General features: G+C 42.3%; 1 protein-coding gene across 5 annotated transcripts in view; it reads left to right on the top strand.

Annotated features, from left to right (window-relative positions):
• The window catches only part of dhodh (dihydroorotate dehydrogenase), a 106790-nt gene that overhangs the window by 72745 nt on the left and 10528 nt on the right, over positions 1–23517 (top strand). For 4 of the 5 annotated variants that reach the window (XM_072279788.1, XM_072279790.1, XM_072279791.1 and 1 more), the window contains 3 exons: positions 10668–10880; positions 18104–18303; positions 18937–19019. In XM_072279788.1, the coding sequence (XP_072135889.1) occupies positions 10668–10880; positions 18104–18303; positions 18937–19019 (496 nt within the window). Of the gene's footprint in view, positions 1–7306; positions 7365–10667; positions 10881–18103; positions 18304–18936; positions 19020–23517 lie in introns of those variants that run through there. The other variant, XM_072279792.1, reaches the window with a different exon arrangement.

Below are 23517 nucleotides of genomic sequence, written 5' to 3'. Positions count from 1 at the left end.
GTAGTTTGCCTGCCATCTGAATAGGTTTTCAGTGGATGCAATCTCAGTGGCTCTCTGCTCGGCCTTGGATCACCAGGACAACAACAATACCTATGTCAGGCTGCTGTCTATTGATTACAGCTCAGTGATACACCCACAGTACTAATCAATAAGCTTCAAAACCCGGGCCTCTGCAAATGGATCCTTGACTTCCTCATTGGGAGACCATGGTCAGTGATGATCAGAAATAACATCTCCTCCTCGCTGACAGTCAACACTAGCGCACTTCAAGGATGCATACTCAGCCCAGAGCTCTGCTAGCTTTACACTCATGACAGTGTGGCTATGCACAGCTCAAAACCGTCTATAAAATTGCCAATGACACAACTATTGTGGGCAGAATCTCAGATGGTGACAAGGAAGCGTGCAGGAGTGAGTTATTGCAGACTGGATCATTGAGTAGTGTCGAAACAAGAACCTTGTGCTCAACATCAGTAGACCAAGGAATTTATTGTGGATTTCAGAAAGAGGAAGTTGAGGGAACACACACCAGTCCTCATTGAGGGACCAGCAGTGGGAAAGGTGAGCAGTTTCAAGTTCCTGGGTGTCAGCATCTCTGAAGGTCTACCCTGGGCCCAACATAATGATACAATTACAAAGGGGGCATGCCAGCAGATACATTTCAATAGAGGTTTGAGTAGATTTAGTACGTCACCAAAGATTCCAGCAAACTTCACAGACGTACTGTGGAAAGCATTCTAACTGTCAATGTCGGGAAGTGTCTGGTCATGCAATTTGGCAGAAGAAATAAAAGCATGGACTATTTTCTAAGTGGAGAGAAAATTCAAAAAGCTGAGTTGCAAAGGGCCTTGGGAGTCCTTGTGCAGGATTCCCTAAAGGCTAACTTGCAGGTTGAGTCTGCAGTGAAGAAGGCAAATGCAACGTTAGCATTCATTTCAAGAGGACTAGAATATAAAAGCAAGGATGTAATGTTGAGGCTTTATAAGGGACTGGGGAAGCCTCACTCGGAGTATTGTGAGCCGTTTTGGGCCCCTTATCTAAGAAAGGGTGAGCTGACGTTGGAGAGGGTTCAAAGGAGGTTCACAAAAATGATTCTGGGATTGAAAGGCTTATTATATGTTTGATGGCTCTGGCCCTGTACTCACTGGAAATCAGAATAACAAGCGGGTATCCCATTCAAACCTATCGAATGTTAAAAGGCCTCAATAGAGTGAATGTGGAGAGGAGATTTCCTATGGTGGGGAAGTCCAGGGCCGGAGGACACAGCCTCAGAATAGAGGCTGTGCCCTCTACATCTAACATGCCTGCGCACATGCACACACTCACACACACACACACACGTACACACGCGCGCGCACACACACACACACACACACACACACACACACACACACACACACACACATACACACACACGCGCGCGCGCGCGTGCACACACACACACACACACACGCACGCGCACACACACACGCACACACACACATGCACACACACACACGCACACACACACACGCGCGCGCACACACACACACACACACACACACACACAAATTCTGGTTAGTTGATCGATTGGTTAAAGAACAAAAAATAATTAAGAAAATAGGCAGGATTCTCTTTGTTTCTTTGAGAACAAGAAGTGCCACTTAAATGTGGATAGCCAGAGGCTTTTTCCCAGGGCTGAAATGGCTAACACAAGGGGGCATAGTTTTAAGGTGCTTGGAAATAGGTACCAAAGGGATGTCAGGGGTAAGTTTTTCACACAAAGAGTGGTGGGTGAGCGGAATGCCCTGCTGGCAGCGGATACGATAAGGTCTTTCAAGAGCCTCTTAGATAGGCACATGGAGCTCAGTAAATAGAGGGCTGTGTGCTAGGGAAATTCGAGGCAGTTTCTAGAGTAGGTTACATGGTCGGCACAACATTGTGGGCCGAAGGGCCTGTAATGTGCTGGAGATTTCTATGTTCTATGTTCTATGTTAAATGGGGCAGCTGACTGTTGCCAAACAGTTTCTAACTAGCGTCAGTCATGTGCACTTAATGAGGCCATTAATCATTACATTGTGCTTAGAACAAACAGTTTTTAAATATTTCAGTTGCGTGTATTGTGCTGAGTTATGCATTTGGGCCAACAGATGCCGAATTAGAAAGCAGTGATTTTTGACGCTACTTCATACAGGAAGGCAATGAAGGCAGTCCATTATCTGCACTGATTTTGTTTATTTGCAGTCAATCAAAAAAAACACTGGATGAATTCCTCCATTGTTAATGATTAGGAACTAATAGAGTTTTACAGTACTGCAGTAGTATTGGTAGTATTCTAATTTAATTTCATTTAAATACATAATTGGTTAATTAGTTCAAGTAAAGTCAAGTTTTTTGCTATTTCACTGTATACTGTATACAGCCATATAATGCATATAGAAACAAGACAGCATTTCTTCCAACCAGGGTGTAAAGACCATAAGACCATTAAGACATAGGAGCAGAATTAGGCCATCTGGCCCATCGAGTCTGCTCCACCATTCAATCATGGCTGACCCTTGTTTTTCTTCCTCCTTAACCCAGTTCCCAGCCGTCTCCCTGTAACCTTTGAAGCCATGTCCAATCAGGAACCTATCAGTCTCTGTCTTAAATACACCCAAAGACCTGGCCTTCACAGCTGCATGTAGCAACAAATTCACCACCCTTCGGTTAAAGAAATTTTTTCGCATCTCTGTATTGAAAGGGCGCCCCTCTATACTGAGGCTGTGCCCTCTTGTCCTAGACTCTACCACGATGGGTAACATCCTTTTACATCTACTCTGTCTAGGCCTTTCAACATTCAAAAGGTTTCAATGAGATTCCCCCTCATCCTTCTGAATTCCAGTAAGTACAGACCCAGTGCCATCAAACGTTCCTCATATGATAACCCTTTCATTCCTGGAATCGTGCTTGTGAACCTCCTCTGCACCCTCTCCAATGCCAGCACATCTTTTCTAAGATGAGGGGCCCAAAGCTGTTCACAATACTCAAGGTGAGGCCTCACCAGTGCCTTATAAAGCCTCAGCATTACATCTCTGCTCTTGTGTTCTGGACCTCTTGAAATGAATGCTAACATGGCATTCGCCTTCCTCACCACCAACTCAGCCTGCAAGTTAACCTTCAGGGTATTCTGCACAAGGACTCCCAAGATCTCAGATCCCTGGGTTTTCTCCCCATTTAGAATATAGTCCACACATTTATTTCTACTACGGAAGTGCATGACCATGCATTTGCCAACATTGTATTTCACTTGCCATTTTCTTGCCCATTCTCCCAATCCAGTGGACCCCAGCCTCCAGGCCGCGGACCGATACTAGGCCGAAAAGAATGCAGCGGTACAGCAGTAGTTGGAACGCACCCAGCACATCTTTAAGAAAAAAGCCGAAATAAACAAGCTAATTAAGAGCAACAACCTGGCACTCAATGTCAGTAAGACGAAAGAGCTGATTGTGGACTTCAGGAAGGGTAAAATGAAGGAACACATACCCATCCTCATAGAGATATCAGAAGTGGAGAGAGTGAGCAGCTTCAAGTTCCTGGCTGTCAATATCTCTAAGAACCTAACCTGGTCCCAACATATCAATGCAGTTATAAATAAGGCAAGACAGTGGCTATACTTTATTAGGAGTTTGAAGAGATTTGGCATGTCAACAAATAAACTCAAAAACCTCTATAGTTGTACTGTGGAGAACATTCTGACAGGCTGCATCATGTCTGGTATGGAGGGGCTACTGCACAGGACCGAAAGAATCTGCAGAAGGTTTTAAATCTAATCAGCTCCATCTTGGGCACGAGTCTACAAAGTACCCAGGACATCTTTACGGAGCGGTGTCTCAGAAAGACAGTGTCCATTATTAAGGACCTTCAGCACCCACAGCATGCACTTTTCTCACTGTTACCATCAGGTAGGAGATACAGAAGCCTGAAGGCACACACTCAGTGATTCAGGAACAGCTTCTTCCCCTCTGCCACCCAATCCCTAAATGGACATTGAAGCTTTGGACACTACCTCACTTTTTTTTTGACATACAGTATTTCTGTCTTTGCACGTTTTTTTAAAATCAATTCAACATACGTAATTGATTTACTTGTTTATTTATTATTGTTATGTTTTATTTTATTTATTATTTTATTCTCTCTCTGCTAGATTATGTATTGCATTGAACTGCTGCTGCTCAGTTAACAAATTTTATGTCACATGCCAGTGATAATAAACCTCATTCTGATTCTGATTCTGCTATCAAACAGAAATAAAGACACAGACCTCGGTATAAGGTTAACCCTTTGATACGTGAACATGGGGAGCTATTGCCTTACGACTCCACCAATATCAGGCTACATCTTAAATTTATACAATAAATTTTGTGCAATAGCCAACAGCTAAACATACTCAGTCAACGATTTCAAAAAGCATTTGTTAGGTATCAGGCAGTTAACAAATGTTCCTGTGTGATACATTAAGTTAGAACCGCTCACCTACAGCCAGTTCCTGTATTAGCTAGACAGCCTTGCATAAAGGTTAACAATACCTCATTATTGGCGTGATTTATTTCTAGCTATTGTTAGCTAGCACAAGCAAGGCACCGTCTGTGTCTTATCCTGTCAGTCTCATGACCCAAGTCTTGAGCAACACTTAGCCAGTCAAGCTTGATAACAAAATTTAATTCAAAATTTATTTTTCTTCTATGGGTCTAGTGTATTTTCCCCTCTGGTAGCAAAATCAATTTGCTGGTGGAACTTAGGCAGGACTGTCTTTAGGTTCATATGGTTAAAGTTGCCTGCAATAATGAAGATCCATCAGGGTGTTTGGTTTGAAAGTCAATGATGGTGGAATAGAGCTCATTGGCATTAACAGTGGAGGGAGGATGCCAAGGGAGAATGTTTTCGAAATTCCGTGACTTAAGTGATTATTGGTGTGGACTATAGTTTAGCCTTCTTCAGTTTTTTTTTTGTGTTTTCTTTCTTGTTGCCGTTTAACTGGGTGGGCAATATGTTTTTGTGCGAGGAAGGGGGTTGGGGATTTGGGGTCTGATGTTCTCATTGGTGCTTTTCTGTGTGGGCAATCTGTTAGGTGTGTGTGTATGTGTGTGAGTGTGAGAGAGAGAGAGAAAGAGAGAGAGAGAGAAAGAGAGAAAGAGAGAGAGAGAGAGAGATAGGGGTTTGATGTTATTGCCACTTTTTTTTGCGTGGGAGGGGTTGGGGTTAGGGGTTTGATGTTCCAGCTGCAGACATCCCACCTCTCCCAGAAGTTCCGGGAGTCTCCCGCATATCGATAGTGGCTCCCTGACGCCCGGAAATTATATACAATATCCTGGAAATAGATTTTTTTGAGAGGGAGAGGGAGAGTGAGCATCCTGATTGGTCTCTCTTCGTGCTAAGAGTGGTCCCCAACCACCGGGCCGCGAGGAAACGATATGATTTGGCGATATGAAATGATATGAGTCAGCTGCACCTTTCCTCATTCCCTGTCACGCACTGTTGGATTTTAACGCACGCGAGGTCATCAGTGACCCAAGACGTGCAAAGGAATGGGTCCGTGACCCATTTGTGAATGTTTCCGGTGAATCATCCATGTCAGTGCGGGAAAAAGATCAACTCCTTGAGCTTGCAAATGACGACGGGCTGAAAAGTATGTTTGACATAACATCTCTGCCGGCATTCTGGATCAAGGTCAAGGCTGAATATCCTGAGATAGCCACGAAAGCACTGAAAACGTTGCTTCCATTTCCAACATCATATCTCTGTGAAGCGGAGTTTTCTGCAATGAATGCAAGGAAAACTAAATTGCGGAATAGACTGGACATAAGGAACCCCCTTCGAGTATCGCTATCTCCCATCATCCCTCGATGGGACCGTGTTGTTGCAGGAAAACAAGCCCAGAGCTCCCACTGATTCAGAGATATTGGCGTGTTACAATGATTTTATATGTTCAAACGAGGAAAATATAAGCTGTGTGTTTAATATCCAAACCTTGCCTATTGCGTTGTCTCTGATCTGGGCTGACAATTACATGCTGGGCGGCACCTAATCAATTAGCTTGTTTATTTCAGCTTTTTTCTTAAAGATGTGTTGGGTGCGTTCTGGCTACCACTGTACCACTGCATTCTTCGTGGCCCGGAGGTTTGAGACCACTGTTATAATTGACTTACCACTACATTCATGCGAGGAAAATATGCGGTGTGTTTAATATTAAATTCGTTAGATAAACCCCTTTAGAAATGAAATTGAGTATATTAGCCACTTACAAGTGACTTATAGTTGACTTATCACCTACATTCCGGTCGCGTTTAACACCGCCCGCGCCCTCCCCCCCCCCCCCCCGGGTCGGCCGGTCTGCAAGAATATTGTCAATATTAAACTGGTCCGCGGTGCAAAAAAATTTGGGGACCCCTGATTTAAACTAGCTGGCTAGCTGCCAAGATGCTACGCTATTGATGTCTTACATGATGAGGCCAAACTCCCTGTAGACTTGCTTAAAGTTGTAATAGAATAAACATAATATACATACATATTTTAATGTCACATTTTCTGCATATACCCAACTTGGTTTACAGATTAGACAAAATCACTAAACAAAGTATTACATACACCCTTGGAGGTCGACGGGGGGAGGGAGATATGGGGTTGCGGGAGGGCGGGAGTGCTACCTCCCTGAAATGAGTTTTTGCAGGGCGGGATGTCTGCAGCTGCCATTTTTTGGGTGTGGGGGTGGCGATATCTTCACTTTTGTGTGAGGGAGAGGTTGAGGGGTTTAGGGCTTGCAAGTTTTGCTTCTTTTTCTTTTTCATACAGCGGGGCAGGGAGGAGGGTTGATGTCTTTTTCTTTCAACAACTTCTATGGTTTTCTGTATTTCATGGCTATCTGGAGAAGACAAATCTCAGAGTTGTACTCTGCCTGCGTACTTTTATAATGAAATGAACCTTCGAACCCTTGTTGGACCGCAGGGCTTTCCCTGGTTCAGCAAAGAGGTATGGTTGAGTCTAAATGTGTGCTCAAGTTCTGAAGCCATTAAGCTCACCTGCTAGAGTCACGCTGAGGAAGCCCCTTCAATAACATTTTAAATGATTTTATGTTTAAAGGAAGCGTTTCTAAATTAGAAAGTTGCATTAGGTTATCAACTAGATAAGTAACATTGCTTTGAATGGCACAGCCGACACTGGTGGTATCAGAGGTAGCACCTTGAACACACCTCCTACGCCTCGGGGGCAATGGTAAGGACCTGCCCTGGAGAGAGTGGCGCTCGATGTTTGCGCCACTTCCTGTGCGTCTGATCGCCCGGACCCGCCTGTTCCGGCTCTACCAGAGAGTTTCTTCTTGCGGTGGGATGGCCGGGAGTACGTGGCAGGTAGGGCGGCCGGAGCGCGGCTCTGATCCCGGGAGTTCGGCCTGTGTTTTCGGGCTCTGCAGTTGTCTACACATCCGAGTCTCCTCAGTCGTATACTTGTCCAATCTTACTGGCTCTCAGTCACCTCACAAACTCCATGCCCCTGACTCACAGAAGTTTTGTCCGGTCCAGGACCTAGATACGGTGCAGCCTGTACTACAGTGCTGGCTGTGTAACGGGAACTGCTAAGGATTACTTGTCTGAGAATTGGGGAGTTATCTTGGTGCACGTTTGTCCACCACACACCATTATAAATTACTGGCCCGTTTTCAAATTAATGAAGGGAGGGCGGAGTTTGCTGTGTATAAATTAACAACCGTGATTCCGACTCCACGCCACTGATCACACCTCTACAGTACTTAATTGACTGCAACTATACATAAAATGCTGGAGGAACTCAGCAGGCATCTATGGAGGGTAGTGTATGGTTGACATTCATTTTCGTTCAGCTATGCTGCCTGACCTGTGTTCCAACAGCATTTTATATGTTGCTCCGATTTCTAGCATCTGCAGCCTCTCCTGTGACTTCATTGACTCCAAAGTATGAGGGTAATTTTGAAAGTCGTGGGAGAGGTGCTGCAAAATACAAGTAATTTATCGATCAATTACACTTGACTAGCGTTTTTTTTTTGACCAATTGCTTTGTTGAAGTAGATAGTAGACTATAAGCTCTTCGATTGTTAACTTTACCAACTTTTCCATACTAGACCGGATAATTTTGAAAATACCGGTTTCGCATAAAAACGATAGGCGTCCACACCAGGCATTTTTGAAACTATCTCCGTTCACATTAAAACGGATATTTGGGCGAATCTCCTCCTACTGGGCATGTACAGGATACACAGAAAACAAGTGAAAAGGAAACGGTATACTTGGTGCGCGTTTGTCCAGTACAGACTAGAAAAACTTGAAAAGAAATTGCCAAATGGAAGATTTGGTGTGCGTTTGTCCAGAAACATTTCCAACAGCCATAGTCTCTTCACCGATGAAAGGGACGGCAGCTACAACTAAGTGCAATAAGGCTTGTTACTGGGCAAAAGTGAAATTTGCTGTTACCTCATTTGTTTGCCTTTACTTTTGCCATGTCTTTGTGTATTATTTTGCTGTATTTAACGTGCAATAAAACGAGTTACTGGGCAAAAGTGACAGTTGCAACTATTGAATGTTTGCACAAGCAGCACATTAATAAAGCACCTTGTTAAATGTATAAAACATGTCTGCATCAGTGTTATCTTGTATTTCCATACAATGTTACATTAGGCTGTTACACACCTATTGTCAGATATTGTTGTGGTGTTGGCGGTTACGTTCAAGAGAACAATGAAATGCCGCGCTGCCGCCACCATTTGTTCCAGCACGTCATGACAGCGGTTTTAAAAATAGTCGGTTACCTCGTACACACTGCGCCAGATATTAGGAGTTTTCAGATTTATTTGCTCTGGAGAGTGTTTCTGAAAAGCTCTGTTTTGGGGGAGGAAAACGCCGCTTCGGTGTGGACGGAGGGTCAAACCGAAGAGAAAAAGCTTCGGTTACGGATTTATCTGGTCTAGTGTGGACGTAGCCTTAGCCTTTAGTTTGCCAAGGGAGATAAATAAACACTGAAAGATCAATGCCGAGGTTAATTTCAATGGTGTATTTTTCTCACTTGCCTTGACCCAGCAGCAGCTCACTCTGCATCTGGTCTGGACTCTGTGAAGAAATGATGGTGAAATTGTTAGCATTCATCTCCATTGCTGATAATGGAATCTTCTAGATTTCTGTAGATGCACGAGCATTCTGACTCCCTAGAAAAATAAATGAACCAAATCCCTGACATTTGCAGAATAAACATGTCTGAGGAAAAATAAAGTTGGGTGCTAATAATGGGACGGCAGACCAAATAGCAGCTTGGTAGTTTAAAAAGGTTTCTTGATATGTCATTAGCTTAAAATGTCCTATGTGTTGTTTGTCTCTAACTGCTTGTTAGTTTGTATTTCTTAGAACTGCACATAATGTTGCGAAGCATTTAGACTTTTTAACTCGAGTTAATTTACCAGTAAATTTTAAAACTTGTGTTTTTGACGTTTATGTTTACAACATAGAATAGTACAGCACAGTACAGGCCCTTCGGTCCACAATGTTGTGCTGACCCACAAACCCTGCCTCCCATATAACCCCCCACCTTAAATTCCTCCGTATACCTGTCTAGTAGTCTCTTAAACTTCACGAGTGTATCTGCCATCATCCCTGACTCAGGCAGTGCATTCCACGCACCAACCACTCTCTGAGTAAAAAACCTTCCTCTAATATCCCCCTTGAACTTTCCACCCCTTACCTTAAAGCCATGTCCTCTTGTATTGAGCAGTGGTGCCCTGGGGAAGAGGCACTGGCTATCCACTCGTATCTATTCCTCTTATTATCTTGTACACCTCTATCATGTCTCCTCTCATCCTCCTTCTCTCCAAAGAGTAAAGCCCTAGCTCCCTTAATCTCTGATCATAATGCATACTCTCTAAACCAGGCAGCATCCTGGTAAATCTCCTCTGTACCCTTTCCAATGCTTCCACATCCTTCCTATAGAGAGGCGATCAGAACTGGACACAGTGTGGCCTAACCAGAGTTTTACAGAGCTGCATTATGTTTTAGAAATCTTCAGTGTGATTTTAAAAGGTTTAAGACATAGATCAGGCTAAGGTCTGGGGATATGACTTAACAGACTGGCTAGTGTTTTGAGTGCTCTCTGTGATGTGGGGCCTTTAGAATGTAAAAGGCCTTGTACTGAGGATCCTGCCAGCAGTTTGTCTACGTTCCTGCTGGTAGGTTGGTAAACGGTAGGGTTGTATTTACGCTGAACTGAGCCGTGCCCAAGTTCTCCTTTTTCTGCCTGATGGTAATGTAGCGGTTGGCACACCGCCTTACAGTTCTCGCGGCTGCCTGTCAGGAGCTTGTACATTTTCCCCGTAACGGCGTGCGTTTCCTCCGGGTGCTCCGGTTTCCTCCCAAGTTCCAGAGACTGACCAGTTGGTAGGTTAATTGGTCGTTGTAAATTGTCTTGTGATTAGGCTGGGATTAAACCGGGGGATTGCCGGGTGTCGTGGCTCAGAGGGCCTATTCCGAGCTGTACGCCAATAAATAAATGTTCTCTATAATGTTAATCCATGTGCTGCTTAAATTGTAGGCTGTGTTTGGAAATAAATAGCAGCAGGAAGCCATATCCTTATTTAATAGAGGAGGGTGCATTTTCTGGTTTTTGTTTTAATTGCTATGTTTTGTCTTGCCCAACAGAGACGCTTGAGAGAGGCTTTTCAGGTGCTGGGCAGCGGCACTTGTCTCTTCATTGCTTATTGCACTACAACTGGGGATGAAAAGTTTTATGCCAGACACCTGATACCTACGCTACAGAGGTTTCTGGAGCCAGAAACAGCGCATAATTTTGCTGTCCGTTTTATTTCCTGGGGATTAATCCCTCATTCAAAACACAAGGATTCTTCTGCCCTGGTAAGTACTCTCAAGAGACAATGAGACCACAATCTGTGCAATAGGGGAAGTAAACCCAGAACATTCATTGACATTTCAAAAGCTATTTTGATTTTGCTGTACGTGGTTTTTAGCTCTTGTCATCAAAATTCTTAGAAGTTTCTTAGTGATATACCTCATTAATCTTATGGTTGGATGTAATTCACATTCTATTGCTCCAGGCTTCTTAGGAAGAGTGATAAATACTGATTTTTTTTTTCCATCTCTTCTGGTATTATTCCAGTCTCATAAATGTCATTGATTAAATCAGTAAGTTTTTCAATTCCATAATCTTCAAGGGCAATAATTTGTTCTATTACTAATTCATCAGGACCTGCTGCCTTTCCTTTCTTCATCTTCTAAGAATTTTGATGACAAGAGCTAAAAGCAAGATGCAAGCTGAAATAGGCAAAAGAACAGTGTGGTTTTGTGAAAGACAAAGGTACAAGAAATGCGATGTTGATGTTAGGATTCTAACAGAACAAGCTATTCCAGTGCAAAAAGATTTGTTTGTTTTATCGACTACACAAAAGCATTTGATAAAGTGAAGCACAATAAGTTATTTGAAATATTACAGGAAACTCTAGATCCAGATTTGAAAGACCTCCGCCTAATCAGAAATCTGTACTGGGAACAAACTGCTGCTGTAAGAATAGATGGAGAAGTGAGTCAGTTTACAAAAATCAAGAGAGGCGTTAGACAAGGGTGTGTTTTCTCCCCTGATTTGTTTAATGTGTACAGTGAAACAATATTACAAAAAATAAGAGACATCTTGGGAATCAAAGTTGGCGGTGAAAACGTCAATAATTTCAGATTTGCGGATGACTCTGTTAATTGTAAGTATGGAGGAAGAACTACAAAACTTAATTGATATAGTTGTTGAAGAAAGTGCAAAAATGGGTCTATCTGTCAATTGCAAAAAGACATAATGTATGGTGATATCCAAAAAGAAGGAGAACCCTATCTGCAGGCTGAGAATAAATGGGAAAGACATAAAACAAGTACAGAACTTTTGCTACTTAGGAAGCTGGGTGACATCAGATGGCAGGTGCAACATGGACATTAAAAGAATAGGAATGGCAAAAGACACCTTTACGAGAATGAAGGGTATACTGACCAATACTAAACTAGGCATGACAACCCGCCTCAGAGTACTGAAATGTTACGTTTATCCAGTTATGTTATATGACTCAGAATGTTGAACAATATCTGGCCATGAGGAAACGAATTGAAGCAGTAGACATGTGGTTTTTGAGGAGGATGCAAAGAATATCATGGACGAAACGAGTATCTAACGAGGATGTCTTGAACAGAGCAAGCACAAAAAGCGAAATAATGTATGAGATCACGAAAAGGCAACGTAACTTCATTGGACATGTGATTAGGAAAGAGGAGTTAGAATGCATGGTAATTATGGGAAAGATTGAAGGGAAGAAAGCAAGAGGAAGACAAAGACAAATGATGATGGAGACAGCAGCCAGAGAACTGGAAATGAATACCAATGAACTGATCCACTTGACCCGAAACAGGAGTGTGTGGGCCATGGCAGTCAAAGCTCAAACTAGGCACGGCACCTGATGATCATGGTGCATGTGGTTTTACACTGACTACTTCATTGATGGGATCCTGTAAATCTTCAGGTCACCGCTGCCAGTGGTGAGGTTGCACGTTCTCCCCTGTGACCGCATGGGTTTCCTCCCACAGTCGGAAGATGTACTGGTTGGTAGGTTAATTGGTCATTGTAAGTTGTCCTGTGATTAGACTGGGGTTAATTCGGGGTTGTTGGGCGGATTGGCTGGAAGTGCCTACTCTGTGTTGTATCTCAATAAATCAGAATCAGGTTTAATATCAGCAGCGTCTGTCATGAAATTTGTAAACTTTACAGCAGCAGCACAATGAAATACATGACACATAAATATAGGGGAAAAAACTGGATTACAGTAAATATATATTTCTATTAAATAATAAAGTTAAAATAAGTAGTGCAGATAAAAACTAATTTAAAAAAAGTATTGAGGTAGTGTTCATGGGTTCAATGTCCATTAGAAATTGGATGGCAGAGGGGAGAGGCTGTTCATTTCGGTGAGAGCCAACATTGACTCGATGGGACAAATGGCCTCCTAATTTGCTATAAATATAAATAAGAAATTACTGCACTGCTTTTCATCCAGTCTTCCATTCCACAACCATCATCGTCACTGCTTTGAGAGTAATCTGAGGAGAATTTATTTTAAAGAGCTCAATATCCAGTAATCTCTGGCTTGCTTAAGATATTTTGTTGAAATAACTATGCTGATTATTGGTAATCAGTTTTTTTTCCTGCCATCACCAGTCTGTTCTGTGCTTTTGGAGCAAGGGTTTTTTGTGGAAAATTTCCAGTTTCAGTTTTAATTGAGAGAAAATTAGTTTGGTTTATGGTATGGCTCATTGTGATACTATTACCTCTGTACAAGTTCAAGTTCGAAGTAGATTTATTATCAAATTACATATGTCACCATATACAACCTTGAGATTCATTTTCTTGTGGGCATACTCAATAATCCAATAATCAATGGAAGACCTCACCGACAGGGCAGACAGCTGGTGTGCAAGATACAACAAACTCTGCAAATACAAAGTGAAAGAAAAACATAAATAAATAAACAGTAAATATTGAGAACATGAAACGAAGAGTCCTTGAGACACTATTTAAAGCAACAGATAAATAGCCTCTGGAATCTAGTGTTCATATCCCAGCTGGTGAGAAAATGTTAAAACAATTTTTTTTCCACCTGGGTTTGGGGGAAGACGAACTTCCATCAGCTTTTTTTCATCCAGTATTTCGAAATGCATGTGATCACTTGCTTCACTCTGCCTTCTGATCCACTGATTCAATCTATCTGTTTCTTTAAATCCAACTATATATCTTAGTATTAAACTATATATATCCCTACCGAAGGATTTTTCCCGGAAACATCGACTGTACTCTTTTCCTAGATGCTGCCTGGCCTGCAGAGTTCCTCCAGCATGTGTGTGCTGCTTATATTAACAGTGATGTAAATCAGAGTCACGGGCAGATGTCATGAAATTTGTTGTTTTGCAGCGGCAGTACATTGCAATCCATAGTAATAAAACCTGTGAGCTCTAGTAAGTATGTACATACATAAATAGTTAAATAAGTAGCGAGATAGTGTTCGTGGGTTCAAAGTTTTGTCCATTCAGAAATCTGAATCCAGGAGGGAAGAAGCTGTTCCTGAATCAGTGAGTGTGTACCTTCAGATTCCTGTACCTCCTCCCTGATGTTAGCAATAAGAAAGAGGGCAGGTCCTGGTTGATGGGGTTCCTTAATGATGCTGGTTTTCGGAGGCATCACTCCTTGAAGATGCCCTGGATGCTGGCAAGGCTGTTGCCCATGATACAGCTGACTGAGTTCACAACTTTCTGCAGTTTCTTTCTATCCGCTGCAGTAGTCACCCCACCATACTAGATGGTGATGCAGCCAGATAGAAGGCTGTCCATGGTACATCTGTAAAAATTTGCAAGTGTCTTTGGTGACACCAAATCTCCTCAAACACCTAATGAAATATAGCCAATGTCAAGCTTTCTTTGTAACTGCATTGATATGTTGGTCCCAGGGTAGATCCTCAGAGATGTTGACACCCAGGAACTCTTTCCACTTCTGATCCCTCTGAGGATTGGTGTGTGTTCGCTCATCTTGCCCTTCCTGAAGCCCACAATTAATTCTTTGGTCTTACTGACGTTGAGTGCAAGATTGTTGCAGCAACATCACTCAACCAGCTGATCTGTCTCAATCCTATATTGTCAAGGCGGATCGACCCGATGAAAGAGCGCGGATACCACGAACACAATAAACAAGCAATACTTTATCAAACTTTACTCTTTATTCATAGCATCCTATGGGGGAAGTTACAGACTGATCTCCCAAAGAGCCAGTCCGGACACTACCCTCCCCCAAATCACAATTCTTCACATTTTATAATATTGATTATTATGTCCACAGGAAATCTTACAATTACACTAGTTAAGACAGTTTTAGAATAGTTTTGATCACATGCTAAGATACTATTAGATGTAAAATCATCATTGGTTAGTTACAATTATTTTCTGCCAAAGCTGGCCTGGATACAACGTTATTTCCTTATATTGACACCTTCCCCTTTCTCTAGAACATTCTATCCCCTATGCTATCCTCCCATATTTAGTTACACCTTGAGATGTCCCTTCTGTATGGTCAGATAGAGGACAATGTCTAATAACGTCACCTCTTTCTTTCTGACTTGCCTAACAACAGTAAGCTAAGGTGATTGATCATTAGCTAATCATTGTTCTCAGTCTATACCCATATTTACCTATCCCTCTACTCTCTTGTCACCACCTGAAATTCTGCCAACAATAATGTCGTCAGCAAATTTATAGACGGTATTTGAGCTGTGCCTAGCTACACAGTTATGGGTGTAGAGAGAGTAGAGCAGTGGGCTAAGCACACATCCTTGAGGTGCGCCAGTGTTGATCGTCAGGGAGGTGGAAATGTTACTTCCGGTCCGCACAGACTGTGGTCATCTTATGAGGAAGTTGAAGATCCAGTTGCAGAGGGAGGTACAGAGGCCCAAGTATTGGAGCTTTTCGATCAGAACTGTAGGAATGATTCGGACTCGTATTCGGACACATAGAATTCTTCAGCAACTGGTCATGTTGGAAAAGCAACTTCCTCCTTTTCTAAATATTTTAAAGGAAAATTGCAGTTGAGTCAAGCACATGGCCTTGTGAAAATCCTTGGTTATTGCCCATCACTACAGCTGACTGATTGTAGGAAAAGGAGAAAATGGTTATTGGAAAGGGTATCCTACTGAAAATGCTTGGGACAATGACATACTATATGGAAAATTGCCAAGAGTGGTTCCTTTACTGAGAGTTTCATTGCTGTATCTCCCCAAACGACTGTTTTCACATCTCCGGTAATTTTATAATTAGTAAGTTGATGTCTTTTAAGGACACAGAAAAAGAGTTTAGTTTATTGCCTCTTTGGCAATTTTTGGAAGATAAATCCTGAATAATGAGTGCTTTGAGCTGCTGGTTATGGATCACATTAAATCCCATCTTCCTGCTGCATTGGACCCTTTCCAGTTTGCTTATTGCTCGAATCGGTTCGCTGCTGGTGCCATTGCCTCTGCACTCCACTCTGTCCTTTCCTGCCTGGAAAATGATGCTTTATACACCAGGATGTTTATCAGCCTCTGCTTGGTGTTTAATCAGATCACCCCTCAGAAGCTGGTGGGTAAATTATCCTCGTTGAGTCTCAACACCTCTCTCTGTATCTGGATCTTGAGGAAAAAAAACCACAGTCAGTTCGTACTGGCACCAACCTCTCTCCTCCATCACAATGATTACTGGCACCACCCAGGGCTGCACGTTCAGCCTGTGGCTGCTGACGCATGACTGCAGTTCAATCCGAGCCATGGAATTCAGTCAACAACGATGACGAGACGGTGTATAGAGAGGAGGCAGAGCGGCTGGTAGTATGGTGCTGACACACAAAGAGATGATCGGGGAGCTTAAGGCTGGTGCAGGCTGACCACTCCTCACTGCACATGAACTGGTCCCCTCAGAGTTAGGGGCACCAAGTCTCTGGGAGTGCACATAATAGATGGTATCACCTGGCCCCTCAACACCTGACCAGCTGCACCACCTTTTGGTATGGGAAATCCAAAGCATTTGACCACAAGTCCCTACAAAGGATTGCAAGGACTGCTGAGAGGATCATTGGAGTAACTCTTCCATCCATCCAAGATATTTATCGGGAGCACTGCATACACAGGACCCTTAGCATTGTCAATAATCCCTCCCATGCATCCAACAATCTCTTTGACCCCCTACCATCAGGCAGGAGGTACTGTAACATTAGGACAAAGAATTCAATTGAATTGACTTTATTATTTACATCCTTCACATACATGAGGAGTAAAAATCTTTACATTACATCTCCATCTAAATGTGCAATGTGCAATTTATAGTAATTTATAATAAATAGTATGTACAACAGGACAGTCAATATAACATAGAAATACAATTGTATCAGCATGAATTAATCAGTTTGATGACCTGGTGGAAGAAGCTGGCCCAAAGCCTGTTGGTCCTGGCTTTTATGCTGCAGTATCATTTCCTGGGTTTGTGGTTGGGGTGTCTCAGGTCCCTGATGATCCTTCTGGCCCTTTTTACACACCTGCCTTTGTAAATGACCTGAATAGTGGGAAGTTCACATCTACAGATGCGCTGAGACATCCGCAGCACTCTCTGCAGAGTCCTGTGATTGAGGGAAGTACAGTTCCCATACCAGGCAGTGATGCAGTCAGTCAGGATGCTCTCAATTGTGCCCCTGTAGAAAGTTCTTAGGTTTTGAGGGCCCATACCAAACTTCTTCAACCGCCTGAGGTGAAAGAAGCGCTGTTGTCAGGGTGATGACTTCCTCTCTGTAGGCTGCCTCATTATAATTTGAGATTTAGGCCGATCAGTGTAGTATCGTCAGCAAGTTCAATTAGCAAATTGGAGCTGTGGGTGGCGACACAGTCATGGGTATACAGAGATTAAAGGAGGGGGCTTAGGACACAGTCCTGAGGGGCATCTGTGTTGAGGGGCAGAGGTGAGGGAGCCCACTCTTACCACTTGCCAGCAATCAAACAGGAAGTCCAGGATCCAGCAGAGTGAAGGCCAAGGTCTCTGAGCTTCTTATCGAGCCTAGAGGGAATTATGGTGTTGAATGCTGAACTGTAGTCCAAGAACAGCATTCTCACATAAGCATCCTTCTTCTCCAGATGTGTTAGGATGGTATGGCCTGCTAGGATGGGAAACAGCTTTTTCCCCCAGCCGTGAGACCACTGAACTCCCTGTCAGCACCCAGATCTCATCATGAATGAAGTGCCAGTAGGGGGTTATATGTTTACTTTTTAAACATTATTATTTGTTAATTTATTTGTGGTAATATTACTTGTGTGTTGTGTGTGAATTATATGTACTGTGTTGTGCAGCTTGGTTTGGAGGAATGTAGTTTCGTTTGGCAGTATACACGTATATGGTTAAATGATATTCAACTTGCACCTTACGTCAGGATGATGTGCGAGGACTGGCTCCCCTGTTCTGTTTATAACTTTTGTGACTGACTTTTGAGTTTGGCCATTCACCAGTGCTCACTGACTGTTAGTTTGTTTCAGGAGGTAAATGTATTTGGCCGAAAATTCAAGAACCCCATTGGAATTGCTGCAGGGTTTGACAAACATGCAGAGGCAGTGGATGGCCTTTACAAGATGGGGTTTGGATTTGTGGAGGTAGGAACTGTTACACCGCAACCCCAGGATGGTAACCCCAGACCCAGGGTCTTCAGACTGGACGCAGATAAGGCTGTCATCAACAGGTACTGCACGCGCACATATACTTGTGTTCTAGGTTGCTGACGCTGTGTGTTTGTGCAAGGTGGGGTTTGAAAGATCCTGTGACCGTGTTGATTTCCACTGGGTGCTCTGCTTTCCCCCCACATTTCAAAGACATGCTGGTAGACTAAATGACGACTGTAAATTGCCTGTTGTGTAGGTGAGTGGCAGAAGAAGCAGACGGGGGCGGGGGGGGCGGAAATGGGGAGGTAAATGTGCAAGAGAAAAAATAACTTTGTCAGTACATTTTCATATCTGGACCTTCTGAAGTTCAAGGTTAACTATTTATGCATGAAATTGGGAATTGAATCTCTTCCTTTATGTACTTGGGTGCATTCTCCAATGATTATACATGGACATTCCACCATAGTTTGCAGATGGTGAGCAATATTTGGCATAGATGTGTATACACTCTCTAACTGCTTGAGTTTGAAATACCCTTGTATGCGGGTAAAAATCTACTCTAATGCATGACCTTGCGGGTCTCATCAGACTGGGTATTTCTGATTCAATGAATTGGAAAGAACTCCTGGGGAGGGGAGGGATTTTAAAGCTTTGCATGTTTTTTCATTAAATTGTACTTTAGAAAATGTCTTTTTAATTATCTTCAAAACCAGATATGGCTTTAACAGTCATGGACTTGCTGTTGTACAGAAGAGGCTTCAAGCTCGGTCCGCAATCCAAGAGCAGCTTACAATAGGTAAGAATGAGAAATGTTTGATACAGGAGCTGATTTGTACTTATTTATCAAATACTCTTTATTCTCCTTTTGCTTTATTTACACAAGACTGTTTCTGAACTTTGCTTAGCTTTATTTCTCATGTTGGCCTGTGCAGTATTTCTCTGTGGACTGTGTAAAATTTTTTGATAGTTCTGCAGAAAATAATTGGGCATTGTCAATCGGACTGAGGTTAAATTGGGGTTTGCTGGGCAGTGCAGCGCAAAGTGCCAGAGAGGCCTCCTCTGTACCGTATCTCAGTAAATGAATATGCTCATAAACAGGTTTCCTCCGCTATCCGAAGGTAGAGCGTTCCTATGAAACAGTTCGTAAGCCGTGAAGGGAATAAGCAATTACCATTTATTAATATGGGAAAAATTTTTGAGCATTCCCAGACCCAAAAAATATCCTACAAAATCATGCCAAATAAAACATAAAACCTAAAATAACAGTAACATATAGTAAAAGCGAGCATGATATGATAAATACACAGCCTATATAAAGTAGAAATACTTTTCTGCAGCACTGTCTAGTGCAGTGAAAATCACACAGCAGCACTCTCGGCGGAAGCACTCTCTGCAGAAACACTCTCTCCAGTAACCTTTAAGCTATGAAGCTGCCAAATCATACCAAATAACACATAAAAATACACAGCCTATATAAAGTAGAAATAATGTATGTACAGTGTAGTTTCACTTACCGGAATTGGGAAGACTCCAATAAATTGCAGTTTCGTCACAGTTAAACACTTGCTTATATGAATAACCACCTGACGCAATCAGCAATCACCTCTGATCTGGGCTGACATTTACGTTCTGGGCGGCAACTAATTAATTAGCTTGTTTATTTCGGCTCTTTTCTTAAAGATGTGCTAGGTGCATTTCGACTACCGCTGGACCACTGCATTCTTCGTGGCAATGTATCGGTCCGTGGCCCAGAGGTTGGGGACCACTGCTTAAACTATGAAGCTGCCCTCGCCTCAGAAATCGATTAAACCACCCATGACTACCTTTAAATTCCACTTCCGCCACACTTTCATCACCATCATCCAGTGCTTTCTGTTTCAGCTTATTAAAAAGACTGACTGATTTCTCCTTAAGTATAAGAAAACTTAACGAAACACCAAGCTTTGTACACCCATCAACCCACTCAAGCAATAGACTTTCCATTTTATCCATTATTGGATGCCGGCTAAGAGAGACCATTTTGCTATGAGCAGAACCAACAGTAATATCAGCAGCTTTCAAAATACTTTCTCTCCGCGTATAAATAGTGCGAATGGTGGACGCAGGCAAGTTCAACGCGCGAACAGTGTCCTTACTTCGTTCACCACGATGAAAACGCTTAATTATGTCTAGTTTTACGCTAAGTGTAACACCCCTATGAGTTCTTCTAGGCTTTTCCGATACCTTAGAACTCATCTTGCTAACGGCTGCACAAAATAAATCGAGATAAAGCACGTGTTTAAGCAATGCCTGCTAGAATGCAGTTCCGGGGAGAAGCCTGGCTGTTTGGGCGCACGCTGCCTTTTTTTGTAACAGTGAAAACACCTGTTAGCGAAAACAGGTAACTAATGTCGGTCTTTCGTAACAGCGAGGTGTCGTAAAGCGAACGTTCGGAAAACGGGGGCCACCTGTACTGGGTGCAATGCAGTTCTTAGCCACAGGGTGACAGCAGATTATGGTCCATTTTACAGATTGACAGATGAAATAGTAACTAAAGGTCTGAAGCAAATGTAAGAATCTCACACAATTAATCTTAATTTGTGGAAAGTATGAACTGATGTTGTACATGTGGATGTTCTATTTGAATTAAAAGATTATTGACCTGAAATTTTAACTGTTGGTTCATATCTAGTATCCAGTGTTGGTGGTTGGGTATTAGATAACAGTGAAACGACTTGTGTAACTTTTTGGCTTGGCAAGTGAAATATCTAGTTAAGCTAAGATACTGACGTACTAAATGTCATGACTCTGCACGGTCAGACAGGATAGGAGGTTTGCTCTACGGTCCTTCAAGCACTGCACACTACTCTGGTGAGATCATTGGAGAGATTTGTTTGAGATCCTTGATGCAATGGTTTTCTTATTCAATAAGACAAAATAATTAATTTCAACTTAATCTACTGTTGTAAAGTTCTTTTACAATTCTGATGAATGGAAAAGATGTTCCCCCCCCCCCTTTACTCTAACTGGATTTAGTACCCCTGCAAATTCAATTCTTTAGGATTTAAACTCTTGAAGTTATGCTTTCCTTTTCTTTTTCATCCTTTGCATATTTCATATTTGATTAAGTTATACAGAGGTAAAGAACTTCATAGGTGTTATGTTTTGTAACTCCAGAACATAAAAGTAGTTGAAAGAAAAACACTGGAGTCATGGATAACTCGTGTTTTACTTAGTTTTACTTTAATGAGGCACCCACTTATGATGTGGTGGTGTAATGACGTATGCCATTCACATACTTTTACATGAACCCGCAAACAACAAAGAATGCTTCATTCAACAATTAATAGATTTGCAATATTACTCAAATATTACTGATATATGAAATAACATTACACTCTTCCCTGCTTAGCAATAAACTCCCAACTCAATATAGAATGCCTCTCAACTATGTATACAGTATACTACATAACACAACTACTATATTGACATCCATAGCATAGTAAATTTTAAATTGTTCCTTTTGAGCCTTAAGATTTAATCACTGTGAAAGATTTCTTACTCTTGTGGGATAACATCTTTCCTGACAAGGTGGATCACTGTGCTCGGCAGGTGAGACTTGTGACTGTGAAACAATCCCAGGTTTTGGGGACGACTCCTTGTTGGTTGTAGGAGTTGAATCTGGAACTGCAGGAAGTGGTTCTGACGGTTCTGGGCACCTTTCTTCTGGATGTGTTGGCATCAGGAACAATGCATGGCAAGCTGCCTGATCTGCTGATCTATCCCAGGTCACCGGACAAAACTTTGAGCTAACACTTTCATTTTGACTACTCCTAGATGACCGGCACGTAGTCCTTGAACACTTTAGCTCTCTGCTTGGATGGTACAACTCTCAATGCCCACATTAGGCAACTTCTGTCAAGGGCAAGCTCATGCTGGCACTGGTAAAAATAGGGGAACTGGAATTTCTGCATTTTGGGTTGCCGAGTAGTCCTGAGGCAGTGTGGGGTCTTTTCTGCTTTCCCTTTGGATCATCTTTGCCGAAATGGGGAGACTTTCAATTTGCATTTTTATGTGGCATTTTCATTTAGCGTTATTTTACCCTTGGTATGTTTGAGTTTTCCAGTGCCACCCTTGAACACTGCTGTGGCATCATCCAGTACCCTTCTTAATCCACTTTCAGTTGACTCTGTTACAGGGGATGTGGCATGCAAAAGGTGGATGGATCTCCAATCAAGTTGTAGTTGTCGCAACCAATCATGCTGGCCCTCCTGTTTTTACCAAATACAAGCCCAGTATGACTTGTTGGTTGTTGTATTTCATTGTTACAAATGTCATTCCCACAGGAGTTAAATTTTCTCCAGTATAAGTTCTTAGTTGGATACCTGCAGGCTTCAGTTCAGTATCTTTGAAATGCCACTCTAACTCATTTTGTGGAATGACTGAAACAGTCGAGCCAGTGTCCAGTTCCATTTCAGTTAATTTACCGTTCATTTCTGGTGTCAGCCATATTGCTTGTCACATGTTAGTTTTTATATAGTAAATCTCAAAGGTACCTGGTCCTCATCTTTATCACATTTTTCACCAACAGGATACAGATTAGTGCTCTTTTTGAAATTGCAACTTTATTTTTTTTATCTTTTTCTCTGCTCTGTACAGTCGAGTTATTTTTGTCTGCCTGACATGCTCTTTTTAGGTGTCCACATACGTTGCATTTTCTGCAAGTTTTGCCTTTAAACCTGAATTGCTCTGGTAGCCCCTCCCACAACGGTTACAGAATTTGTTCAGCCAGGTATGATTCTGTTTATACGTTGCAATTTTGTTCACACTCACTTTCATTCCTGACTGCAACTCGGTTGTGTCTCTGTCTGCTCTTTCTTTCCATTGATACAGCGATTTCAACTGCTTATTTAAATGTGGGTTGTGCTTCAGTTAGGAACTGTTTCTGAATGCTTTCTTGCAAGATTCCACAAACTAAATGATCTTTCAGTCCATCATTAAGCCCATCACTGAACTGACAATACTTGGACAATCTCTTCAATTCAGCCACATATGCTGAAATGGACTCCCCTTCCTTTTGATTCCACTTATGAAATCTAAAGCGTTCTGTGATCAACAATGGTTTCAGTTATGAATGTTCCTGCATTATGTTTACAATATCAGCAAAGTTCATTTCAGCTGGTTTGGTTGGAGCTGTTAAACTTCCAAGCAAATTGTATGCTTTTCCATCATTTGCACTCAGCAAAACTGTCACTCACTTGTCATTGGCTGTTTCATTTGCTTCAATATACTGCTCAGTTCATTCAGGATACATC

This window comes from Mobula birostris, chromosome 15 (genome assembly GCF_030028105.1).
Source record: "Mobula birostris isolate sMobBir1 chromosome 15, sMobBir1.hap1, whole genome shotgun sequence".
Classification (NCBI taxonomy): domain Eukaryota; kingdom Metazoa; phylum Chordata; class Chondrichthyes; order Myliobatiformes; family Myliobatidae; genus Mobula; species Mobula birostris.
The sequence above is the reverse complement of the archived record's forward strand: the minus strand, read 5'-3'. Positions and strand labels throughout refer to the sequence as shown.